Source organism: Gossypium arboreum, chromosome 3 (assembly GCF_025698485.1).
Source record: "Gossypium arboreum isolate Shixiya-1 chromosome 3, ASM2569848v2, whole genome shotgun sequence".
In the NCBI taxonomy this organism is placed as follows: domain Eukaryota; kingdom Viridiplantae; phylum Streptophyta; class Magnoliopsida; order Malvales; family Malvaceae; genus Gossypium; species Gossypium arboreum.
Window position 1 is genome coordinate 130,453,771 of NC_069072.1, and position 13,612 is coordinate 130,467,382.

The 13,612-nt window shown below is 33.2% G+C and overlaps 1 protein-coding gene across 1 annotated transcript; it reads left to right on the forward strand.

The window, feature by feature from the left end:
* The first annotated feature begins 963 nt into the window (after positions 1–963).
* LOC108475186 (uncharacterized) lies at positions 964–1,976 on the forward strand. The gene is made up of 2 exons (XM_017777173.1): positions 964–1,555; positions 1,915–1,976. The coding sequence occupies exons 1-2, from the start codon at positions 964–966 to the stop codon at positions 1,974–1,976; spliced, it is 654 nt and encodes a 217-aa protein (XP_017632662.1).
* Positions 1,977–13,612: the final 11,636 nt, after the last annotated feature.

Genomic DNA, 13,612 nt, shown 5'->3' on the forward strand with positions numbered 1-13,612 from the left:
AGGATTATGACTGCACCATCGAGTATCATCCTGGGAAGGCCAATGTGGTGGTCGATGTGTTAACCGTAGGGCTATGACCGATTTGAGAGCAATGTTCGCTCGACTTAGTTTATTCGGCGATGGTAGTCTTTTGGCAGAACTTCAAGTGAAACTGACATAGATTGATCATATCAAAGATAAACAGTTTGGGGATAAGTCTCTTGAGTTGCATTTTTGTCAAGTTGAAAGTGGTGTAACTAAGGATTTTGAGTTTAATAAAGATGGGGTATTGTGTTTCCAAGGTCGAATTTGTGTACCGAATGATGAGGATTTGAGACTGTCGATCCTGAAGGAGGCGCATAGTAGCACTTTTGCTATGCATTACAGCGGGAATAAAATGTACCGAGATCTGCGAAAGTTGTACTAGTGGCTAGGCTTAAAGCGTGAACTTACTGACTTCGTTGCTTGCTGTTTGACTTGTCAGCAGGTTAAGGCTAAGCATCAGTTACCTTCGGGTTTGCTGTAGCCGGCAAAAATACCGTTATATAAATGGGAGCGAGTAACGATGGACTTCGTTAGTGGGTTGCCTCTAACACCTATTAAGAACGATCCTGTCTGGGTCATCGTGGATCGGTTGACCAAATTTGCTCACTTTATCCTGGTTAGGACAAACTTTCCTTTGCAAAAGTTGGCTAAACTCTACATTTCTTAAATAGTGAGACTTCATGGCATACCTGTCTCGATCATCTCTGATAGGGATCCTCGTTTCACTTCTCGGTTCTGGAAGAAACTGCATGAGGCTCTAGGTTTAAGATTAGACTTTAGTACTACTTTCTATTCACAGATAAATGGTCAGTCGGAGAGGGTGATTCAGATACTGGAGGACATGTTGAGGAGCTGTATGATTGACTTTTGAGGTAGTTGAGAGGACTATCTAACGTTAGCCGAGTCGTCTATAATAACAGCTTTTAGTCTAGCATCCAGATGGCACCTTACGAGGCACTGTATAGTCATAAGTGTCGTACTACCTTATGTTGGACTGAGTTGGGCAAGCGACGTGTTCTGGGCCCTAAATTATTCTCCGAGATAGAAGATAAGGCTAGATTGATCAGAGATCGTCTGAAAGCAGCTTCTGACAGGCAGAAGTCTTATGCGGATCTGAAGAGACACGAGATTGAGTATTTTGTAAGAGATTTTGTGTTTCTGAAGGTCTCGCCATGGAAGAGGGTTCAGAGGTTCGGTCGCAAGGACAAGTTAAGCCTTAGGTTTATTGGGCTATACCGGATTCTGAAACGAGTGGGCCCGGTCGCTTACCAGTTGGAGTTACCTCCAGAGCTAAACCGCATTCATGATGTGTTCTACGTTTCGATGTTGAGGCGCTACCACTCTAATCCCACGCATGTTGTTTCAGTTGAAGAGATCGAGGTTAGGCCAGATCTGACTTTCGAGGAGGATCTTGTACAGAAATTGGATCGCAATGTAATGGTTCTAAGGAGAAAGTCTATCCCACTATTCAAGGTTTTATTACGTAATCATATCACTGAGGAGGCTCCTTGGGAGCAGAAGGATTCGATGCGTCAGCAGTATCCTCACCTTTTCTGATCAGGTAAAATTTCAAGGCTGAAAATTTCTTTTAGGGCGTAGAGTTATAACGCCCCAAATTTTTGTAAATTCAGGCTTTTGTAAATCAGTAGCACATAAATATCTGTATATGTTTTGGTAAATTATGACACACAACTGTGCATCTACTTCAGTGGTTAAGTGTTCTGGGTGTATATGAGAGGTCTTAAGTTCAAGCCTTGTATTGGGAAAAATTTTGGTATTTTTTCTGAATAAAGCCCTTTCTCTAATTAGTAGGTTTTTTTTTAATTGATGGTAAGTTTATAATAGAATGAGCGTGCTGGTCTAGTGGATAAGTGAAGTGTTGGTGTGAAGGAGATCCTGTGTTCAAGTCTCTGCTTAGGCAAGGGATTTATTTTGCTGCCGGCGGGTGGTAGGAATTTGAATTAACTGGGTTTCTGAGTAGTTTGGAGATATTAGGATTAGTGGAGTGATTTAGGGGATTGGGCAGTTGAAGAAGATGTTGATAGAGGCTCCAGTTTTGACTCAGCCAGAATCAGGTGTACCGTATGTTGTTTGTAGCGATGCGTCTCTGAATGGTTTATGTAACACCCTCTACCCGTATTCCGAGCCTAGAATAGGGTACGAGGCATTACCAAACTTAATATGATCAATCATGTAAAAAAAAAATCAGCCATAAAATTTTTTTCTAAATTAAAAACTTTCATACATATGTTTAACTCTCTGTTTATTATATGAGAGGTCTTAAGTGCTGGTATTTTTTCAACCCATGTAACTCTCTGTTTATAACTTCATCACCCTTGTCAGTCGTACACTTCATATAAATAACAAAAAAACGTGTATGGGCTTAATTCTCATTCAATTTCTCATATATATACACAATTTCACGTTATGTAATCATACAACATATATCAGCCATATCTCTGTAATCTAAATATATTTTCATAACAACTTATCTTGATTTCAGACTATTTCCTATTTAAGCTTAAATAACCAAAGTATTTGAAATATCATCTTTATGCAAATAGTACACATGAGGTATATAATTCTATAATTATGAATAAAAATATTTATCAAGCATTTTCCATATTCATATATCAATGTCTCATGTCTCTATATATCAATAACCGTCATTTTCATGAATTCCGATTTCAATTTCATAATTATTTGTCTTGTGTTCAATTTTTTCCATATCAAAATTTTATTCATTAAAACATTTAAATTATCAATACATATGGACAGTACATTCAAGATGAACAATTATATAATCACAAATGAATTCATTTATCAACCAAGTTCTATACTCGTATCTTATCAACTCGTACTTCCTTGTATCACATAATTCCATGTAACACTTACCAAACTTTGTCAAATTAGTGAAAGTCTTACGAAATTGAGTACTTCGTTTTCTCGATGCCATAGTTCAACTATGGTCTTATACATCTTCACATAATGATGCCATAGCCCACTATGGTCTTACACATATTCATATATCGATGCCATAGCCCACTATGGTCTTACACGAATCACATATCTCATCGATGCCATATCCCGATATGGTCTTATACAAGATAGCATATATCACACCGATGCCATATCCGGATATGGTCTTATACGGAAATCACTTGTCACTTGTCACTTGTAGCCGGCTACCACTATTCATCGATCGGTGGCCGAGAGCTACCATTTTCATCGATCGTAGCCGAGCTACCACTTTTCATCGATCGTAGTGAAGCTACCACTTTTCACTTGTCATTTGTCATTGATCGATAAGTGTAGCCAAGCTATCACTTATCACTTGTTGCCATGGCCCAACCATGGTCTTTTCCTTCAATTCATCTTGTCACTGAACTGAAATGCTCAATTTGATCATTTATTCAATTTTCATGCTTTTACATTATTCACGATTTTATCATCAACACATATGAAATAACACATCATGAAATTCATAAAATTAACAAATAATCACTAAAATTTAGCCATATAAACTCACAAGTTCAATTTTTGTATTATAACGATAATCATAATTTCATAATAAATATACCAAGATAATCATAATTTCATAATAAATATACCAAGTAAAACATTATATCATTTCTAATCCAACACTTATCGATTCTAATCGGGCATGTGATCAATTTATACACGAGTCATTCATATATTTTTGTATATTTTCCTCCTCCTCCTCTCTATCCACATCCTTAGTATAAACAACACACTTGTAGGTAACATTATCCATAATTTTCACTATCTACTTATGTAAATATTCAAGCTGTCTATCTGTGTCATAGTCACTAAATTATTTTTATCTTAAGCCACAGAACTCCAAATTAAGATCCATAAATTTTCCCAGAAACTAGACTCATATATCTTCTTACCATAAAAATTTCATAATTTTTGGTTGGGCCAATTAATACAGTTTATTCATTGAAATCCCCCCTGTTCTGCTGTCTGATAGTTCCAACCCTTCTTCACTAAAAATTAATTATCTTCTCGTACAAGATTAGAATGATGTCCTCGTTTGTTTCTCTTGAAAATAGACTCATTCAGAATCATAAACATATAAATTTAAGCCTATAATTATTTTTATCCAATTTTTTATGATTTTCCAAATTCAGAACAAGGGAACCCAAAATCATTCTGACCTTGTCTCACAAAAGTTATTGTATCTCATGATTTATAATTCCATTGCTTACATAATTTCTTTTTATAAGAAACTAGACTCAATAAGCTTTAATTTCATATTTTATTCATCCTATAATTCGATTTCTACAATTTTTTGTGATTTTTCAAAGTTAAACTACTGCTGCTGCCCAAAACAATTTTAGTGCAAAATGTTGATTTCCATTTTACCCCAAATTTCACAATTCATACAATTCAGTCCTTGCTCAATTAACCCCTAAATTAAGATAATTTTCTCAATTAATACTTTTTATAGACATTATAAGTTATTTCATAACTATTGAGATTGAGAATTTCCACTTAAAACTCTAACTTCAAACTCTTTTACAATTAGGTCCCAAACATTCACTTTCTATTCAATTCTTTCAATAAAATCAGAATATAAACAATTTAAAGCTCTAATTCCATGCCAAAACATCATATACTTCCAGAACTCATCCATAACAACTTCAAAAATTAGACATGGAATCACAAACTAATGAAATAGTAAGTTGGACCCAATTGTAAAAGTCCAAAAACATAAAAATGTCAAGGAGAAAGCAAGAATTAAACTTACATGAAGCTAGAGTATGAAAACCAGCTTGAACCCTTCTCCATGGCTGTTTTTCAGTTGATGAATATGAAGAGAAATGAAGAGAATTCTAGATATTCCAATTTAGTCCCATTTTTATTTAGCCAATTTTGTCAATTTTCTAATTTTGACATTTTTTCACCCATTTCCTGATTTTTCTCAGCTATTGCTACCCAAAATATCTCCTTTGGGATTATTTTCACTTTAGGTCCTTCCTCATTTGACAATTGAGCTATTTAATCCTTTTAGCAACTTTTACACCCTTTTCAATTTAGTACTTTTTATTTAATTAACCACCAAACGTCAAAATTTTCTGACTAAATCTTATTACTACCTCACCAACACTCCATAAATATTTCTAAAAATATTTATGGCTCGATTTATGATGTCAAGGTCTGGATACCTCATTCTCGACCCAATTTACCTAATTAATTCTTTTAAATCACCAAATTCACTAATTCAAAAATGCTTTTATATTCACATTTGACTCATAGGTATTAATTTATTAAATTTTCAACTCACCAATCGAATTTAGTGATCTCAAATCTCTATTCCCGATACCACTGAAAATTAGGCTGTTACAGTTTAGGTTGTGTATTAATGCAGTCAGGAAAAGTGGTGACCTATACTTCTCAATAATTAAAACCACACGAGAAGAATTATCCTACGTATGATCTTAAATTGGCTACAATTGTATTTGTTTTGAAAATTTAGAAACACTATTTATACGATGAGAAATGTTATATGTACACAGATCATAAAAGTCTGAAATACTTGATAACTCAGAAAGAGCTGAATTTGAGACAGAGACCGTAACGCCCCCACGCCCAAAACCGTCACCGGAGTCGAGCTTGAGGAGTTACCGAACATAATTTATCAAATTAAGAACTTCAAATCATTTGTTTCTACATTCACAGCTTTCTAGCTACCCGCGTCACAGTTACAAGAAAAATCATATCTCGAGTTACGAAACTCGAAATCAAAATCCGTAAATTTTCCCTAAATCTAGACTCATATATCTATTTACTAAATTTTTTCTAGAATTTTTGGTTGGGCAAATTAGTACAGTTTATTAGTTAAAGTCTCCCCTGTTTCAGAGTTTGACTGCTCTAACCTCTGTGTATTACGAATCAGATATCTCTTTATACAGAATTTCAATTTCTATGAGGTTTGTTTATATTAAAACTAGACTCAATAAGGAATCTTTAAATATAAAGAAAAACTTCTAATTATTTTTTTAAAATTTATTATGAATTTTTAAAGTCAGAACAGGGGATCCAGAAATCACTCTGGCCCTGTTTTACAAAAGTTTAAATATCTCATAAAATATAATTTATATGCCTATTTTGTTCAATCCACATGAAAATAGACTCATTAATCTTCAATTTCATAACTTACTCATCATTTAGTTCCATTTATACTATTTTTAGTGATTTTTCAAATTCATGTCATTGCTGCAGCAATATTCTGTTTTAAGGCAAATTTCATCTTTTCATGAGTTGTTATGAACTAGATAACCTATTAAACTTCCATGATATCAAACATGATCTAAATTTAACCATAACCATGACTTATCAATATCAAACATTTTCTCAACCAATCATGGCCATATCATAAAATTATTTACACAAAATAAATATATTGCTATACATGTCATACTTAAGTTTTACAAGCCATTTACCCAGATGAAAGTCCTTTGGATAGTGTGATCTAACCTTCGACCCGTCCCGATTCCCGAGCTGGCTTGTTCAAAACTACAGTAAATAAAGAGGAGGGAGTAAGCATAAATGCTTAGTAAGTTCATATGTAAATAACAAGTAACATAACAATACAAATATACCAAACAACTTTAGCATGGTATCACCAAAAGATATATCATATTTCTAAACATCATTCATCATCTTACTACCTTATAGTTGTTGTATCTATTATCAACCCGAGGGTTAAGAACATACTTGTCCAAAGTGTCCATTTCACAACACTTACCAATACGTCCCTTTCATCTCGAGTATTCCTCCATTTGAGTAGAATTTTACCCGTTGAACACATCGGAATATAATTCGGATACATGGAAAGTTTGCACATAAGTGCCACATATGTAGCCAAGCTACCATGTAACCCGCCCATAAGTGAACTCGGACTCAACTCAACGAGCTCAGGCGTTCGCATCCATAAGTGAACTCGGACTCAACTCAACGAGTTCGGGTGCCTAGTTACATTTCACGAACTCGGACTCAACTCAACGAGTTCGGACATTCGCATCCATAAGTGAACTCGGACTCAACTCAACGAGCTCGGATGCCTAGTTACATCTCTCGAACTCGGACTCAACTCAACGAGTTCGGACGCTCGCATCCATAAGTGCACTCGGACTCAACTCAACGAGTTCGGGTGCCTAGTTACATCTCACGAACTCGGACTCAACTCAACGAGTTCGGACATTCGCATCCATAAGTGAACTCGGACTCAACTCAACGAGTTCGGATGCTCAACCATCCTAGTGACATGTCACTTGTATCCTAATCTATTCCTAAGGTTCAAACGGGCTTTTTTCCTCGATCTCACATTGCCGTCTTCCATGGAATATCGAAACTGATACTCGGTAGCAATTCATATTTATCAAGTAGTAAACATAAATTGCATATTACTCAACATTAACCACAAAGCATAATATTTCACGATAAAAAATCAGCATATCATATAATTAACATTAATAACTTAAAATAACAATTATGCTACATTATTTACACATGAACTTACCTCGTCTGCTAAAATGGCTACTTTTACCATTTCGTCCACAACTTGGTATTTTCCTATTTTAGCCCGAATTTCAGCTTTTCCTTGCTAATCGAGCTTGGAAGCTTGAAAACCCTAGCCATGGTTTCTCCGCTATATTCGCCATGGGGTTGAAGATGAGCAAAATTGGCTTTTAATTTTGTATTTTAATTCATTTTACCCTAAATGACCAAAATGCCCTTACTACTAAACTTTCCAAAAATTCCATCCATGTCCAATTTTGTCCATAGACTTAGAAATTGGTAAAATTGCTATTTAAGACCTCCTAATTAATATTTCAAAACAATTTCATACTAGAAACTTCTAGAATGCAAGTTTTGCAAATTATTCGATTTAGTCCCTAATTTCAATTTAAGCACTTTATGCATAAAATTTCTTCACGAAATTTTCACACAATCATGCAATCATATCATAGACCTTAAAATAATCATAAAATAATTATTTCTATCTCGGATTTTGTGGTCACGAAACCACTATTCTGACTAGGCCTAAAATCAGGATATTACAGAGACAGTGGTTAGAGTTACTAAAAGATTATGATTTGATTATTGACTACCACCCGGGAAAGGCTAATGTGGTGGCTGATGCACTTAGTCGAAAGTCATATTTGTTTGCACTACAACCGATGAACGCCCATTTGTCTCTTAATAAAGATGGTTCTATATTAGAAGAGTTGAAAGCAAAACCTGTGTTCCTTTAATGAATTCAAAAATTTCAAGATGATGATCCGAAATTGGTCTGAAATGACAAATAGTTCAGGACAATTTGAGTTCGGAATATAGCATTGATGATAATGGTATGTTACGTTATCGTAATAGAATTTGTGTTCCGAATAATTCACACTTGAAAAATGATGTTTTTTCTGAAGCTCATACTAGCATGTATTCCATTCATCTGAGTAGTACGAAAATGTATTGTGATTTGAAACGGATGTATTGGTGGTTGGGTATGAAAAAGGAAATTTGTAAGTTTGTAGTAAAATGTCTGATTTGTCAGCAAGTGAAAGCAGAACATCAGGTACCAGCGGGTTTATTGCAACCTTTATGATTTCTAAGTGGAAATGGGAGCATGTCACAATGGATTTTGTATCTAGACTACTTGTGACTCCAAGAAAGAAAGATTCAATTTGGGTGATTGTTGATAGATTGACTAAATTGGCAAATTTTATCCCAGTCAGAACATACTTTTCGCGTAAAAAGTTAGCGGGATTGTATATATCAAAGATTGTGAAGTTACATGGGGTTCCCACATCCATTATTTCAGATCAAGATCCGAGGTTTACATTGAGGTTTTGGAGTAAATTTCAAGAAGCTCTGGGTACAAAATTAAATTTCAGCACAGTGTTTCATTCTCAAACTAACGGACAATCAGAACGAGTAATTCAGATTCTAGAAGACATGTTGAGATGTTGTATACTCGAGTTTGAAGGTAGCTGGGAAAAGTATTTACCCTTAGCTGAAGTTGCATATAATAATAGTTATCAATCCAGTATAAAAATGGCATCGTTTAAAGCTCTTTATGGTAGAAAATATAAGACTCCATTGTATTAGTCTGAATTAAGTAAATCTAAGCTAATGGGAATCGATTTGATCTGGGAAATCGAAGATAAAGTTCGAATCATCCAGGATAATTTGAAGCTGCTTCTGATCGTCAGAAATCATATTCAGATTTAAAAGAAGAGAGATAGAATTTGATGTGAGAGATTTTGTATTCTTAAAAGTTTCACCATGGAAGAAAGTATTACGGTTTGGTAGAAAAGAGAAACTGAGTCCAAGATTTATCGATCCATATGAGATTGTTTAAAGAATTGGCCCTGTGGCTTATTGTTTAGCTTTGCCTTCGGAACTTGAGAAAATTCATAATGTGTTTCATGTATCAATGCTAAGGCGGTATAGATCTGATCCTTCACACGTGATTCCTCACAGTGAGATTAAACTGTAACCAGATATGATGTATTCGGAAGAACGGGTAAAGATTTTAGCTCGAGAGGTTAAAGAATTATGAAATAAATGGGTACCATTAATAAAAGTATTATGGCACCATCATGGTTCGAAGGAGGCTATTTGGGAAATAGAAGAATCGATGAGATCACAGTACCCGAACTTATTCTCAGGTAACAAATTTCGATGGCGAAATGTCCTAAAAGGAGGAAAGTTGTAATAGCCCAATTTTCAGTGGTGTCGAAAACAGTGGTTTGAGACCACTAAATCCGATGAGTGAGTTCAAAAATTTTATTATTTATTATTTATTAGTTAAATGTAATTTTAAGAAGACTTTTGAATTAGTGATTTGAGTTTTAGAATGAATTATTAGGTTAAGTGATTTCGAAAACGAGGTATTGAGACATCAATTTTATAAACTGAGCCGTAAATATTTTTATAAATATTAACGGAGTTTCATTGAGTTAGTAGTAAAGTTTCGTTAGAAAATTTTAACGTTTTAATAGTTAATTAATTAAAAATGACTAAATTGAAAAAGGTGTAAAACTTGTTAATTAAAGAAATAATGATTAAATAGCTCAAGTGATAAATAAGGAAGGACTAAAAGGTAAAATTAACCCAAAGAGGATAGCTAAGGTGGCATTAGCAAGAAAAAAATCAGGAAATTAGGTGAAATAAGGGTAAAATTGGAAATTTTGTAAAATTAAATAAATAAAACAATAATTAAAAGAAATCTAGACAATTCTTCATGAATTTTTAGCCAAAAACTCCATAGAAGAGTCCTTCTAAGCTGGTTTTTCATATTTTTGCTACAACTGAGTTCAATTCTTGCCTTTTTCTTGTAATTTTTTGTATTTTTTAAGACTTTTACAATTAGGTCCAACTAGCTATTTAATTAGTTTTTGATTCTATGGATAATTTTGAAAGTTACCATTGATGAGTGCTGGATTTTTATCATTAATTAAAATATAATTGAAGCTTTAATTTTGTTATATGATGATTTTATCCAGAAATTTCAATAGAAATTGATTTTAGGACCTAATTGTGAAAAAGATTAAATCTTAGGGCTTGACATTAAATTTTGTTTTTCAAAGGCTGTGAAATAGCTTAGAATACTTATATAAATTGTCAATTGAGAAAAATTATCTCAATTGATAGGATATTTGGTGATGGACTAAATTGTAAAAACTATAAAAGTTGGGCTAATTGTGTAATTTCAAAAATTAAGGGGTATTAATTGTGAAGCGAATTGAAATTAAAATATATGCTAATGAATGAATAATTTTACATCATAGATCAAGAGCTTGTAGATCAATGGGAAAAAGAAAAATTAGCAAAATAGTCCCTAACTACTACGAACTTACAATTCAGCCCAAGTAAGTTGGTATGGTTAAACTTTCATGATTATTTATTAAGTTATGACTGATATAATGTATTTATTCATATTTTTATTATTGAAATTAAAATTTATTGTTAAAATATAAAATTGAAATGAATGTTTAAAACAAGTAGAACGTATGATAGAGTACAATCGTTTTATAGCAAAGGATGAATTAACGGATAAGACCATGGTTGGACCATGGCAATGTTTATATGTAAGACCATAGCTGGGCTATGGCATTAATGTAAAAGATGAATTGATGAATAAGACCATAACTGGGTTATGGCACTATGAATGTAATACCATGGTTGGACCATGGCAGTGTTTATATGTAAGACCATAGCTGGGCTATGGCACTCTAATGATAAGACCATGACTGGGTTATGCATTACAAATGTAAGACCATAGCTGGGCCGTGGCAATGCATGTGTAAGACCATAGTTGGACTATGGCACAAAGAAAATGATGTACTTATACCCGTAAGTCGTTCCTCGATTGAATGAATTGAAAAATATATTGATTATTAATGATATTGATATAAAGGAAGTGTGTTTATTGACTTATGATGTATTTGACAAGGAGAATTTATGATTTATTTATAATTTAGTTTATTATATTAAGTTCGGTAAGATCAATGTTTAAAATGCTTACTCATGTTAATTTATGTTCTTGTAAATTAACGCATAATCGGGAGATCGGATCAACACAACAAGCCACACTATCCAATTTAATCCTGTAGTTCTTGAAATGTAAATTTTGGTTTATATGGCATGTATAGGGTTGGTTTGACAATGAAATAGTTTCAATTGTGGTTATGAATCTTAAATAGTTGTATGTGTGTAATTAGTAATAGAAATTGATAAATTAATGAAATGAGTTAAATAGGTAAGTATAAGTAATTGATGTATATGTAATGTTATATTATGTTTAGAACATGTATTGGTTGGTTTGCATTACTTGATTGGGATATATTAGTGTATTTAAATGTTGTGTGTAGGTTGGTGTCAAAAAGGGTGAGAAAAGTGGCCTTAAAATGGCCTATTTTCGTCCACACGGACGTTTGTCTCAGCCATGTGTGACACACGGCCATGCACATGGGCGTGTAGTCTGGCCATGTGTCCCCTGCACCTTAAAATTTTGAAATAGAATGCTCAGGTTTTAGCACACGGCCTAGACACAGGCGTGTGGCTTTGCCGTGTGACCCCTGCACTTTGCACACGGCCTAGCACACGGGCATGTGGTTGGCCGTGTGACCCAAGTTAGAGAGTTACATGGGTAAAGATACGTGTTGGACACAGCTGTGTGCCTCACATCGAATACCCACACGGTTGGCCACACGGGCGTGTGTCCCTTACTCGTAAGAAAAAATTTAAAATTAAAAAAAAATTGAGTGTCCGGTTTAGTCCCGGTTCATTTCTAAAGTCTATTTTGGTCCTTGAAGGCTCATTTAAGGGACAATATGAGTGTTATATGATTGATTCTTGATTTGTATAATAAAGGTAATGAAATATTTGTAATTAGTTTGTAAAGCCCGTAATGCTCTGTAACCCTATTCTGGCGACATATAAAAGTTAGGGGTATTACATTTAAGTTAAAGGATTAATGTCAAGAATAAAGAAAAATATGAAGCAGGTTATTCATAATGGCCTTAATTTGAAGATAAAAGATTAAAACATTTGCTTTTTAAATGCCCAAAGGAAATGGAATTGAAATGTTTGACTTAGAAATGTAATAAATGATCATAAGTGAACTTTGGTTGTAAAGGGACTTATGTTTGATTAAACACTTAATAAAAGTCTTATATTTTAATTAAAATTATATTATCTAATAAATCAAAAATTAAAATTTAATAATAAGGCTTGAATCGACTAGTGACATAAGTGAACACTCTAAGAAACACATATAAGGGACTTAACAATAATAACGAATATGATAAGTAAATTATTTTTGTGTATTGATTAAGCTCATCGAGTTCACGCGTTAGCTATTTAAACGTGTAGATTGAACTTGTTAAGAAGATTATAATTCTAGCTTAGGAGAATTGCATCGCCATTTGAGTTTAAGTTTATAGTTCCTTAATTTGGTTGTAATTGGGTATCAACCTTGGCATGTACACAAAGTCATAAATTGGAATTGTATTTGTAAAGTTGATTTGTAACTTTGAACTCCTTTAATGTATGTAATGGAGTCTAAATAAGTTTTAATTTTGTTCTATGATGCTTTAGGCTTGTTGAAATGATATTAAAGTGTTAGATATGACTTTAGAATGCTTTTGAATCAATTTTTAACTTTAAGAGCCCAAGTTTCAATATCCATATTATAGGTATCAAAATAGAACAATTCAATAGCTAAAGAGTTATAGTACCAATAAATAACCCTAAGTATCGAACTTAATTTAATTAATATTATTTGAGCTAAATACCAATACATAACCCTAGATATCATAACCTAGCTTAATTAATATCATTGCCTCATTTGTTGAAATAAATTATAAGATAATTTTTCTTTTTAATTATCTATTTTATTTTATAAAAAATCTATTTTATAAGCATTTGAAATAAAACAAACCTCTCTTATAATTTTTAAACTATTTTTTAATAAAAGAATAGTGAGAGGATAATTTTTTAAATTTAAATTGTGAAGAAAACAAATTAATAGAAGTATTAAATGAAAATGCAAATA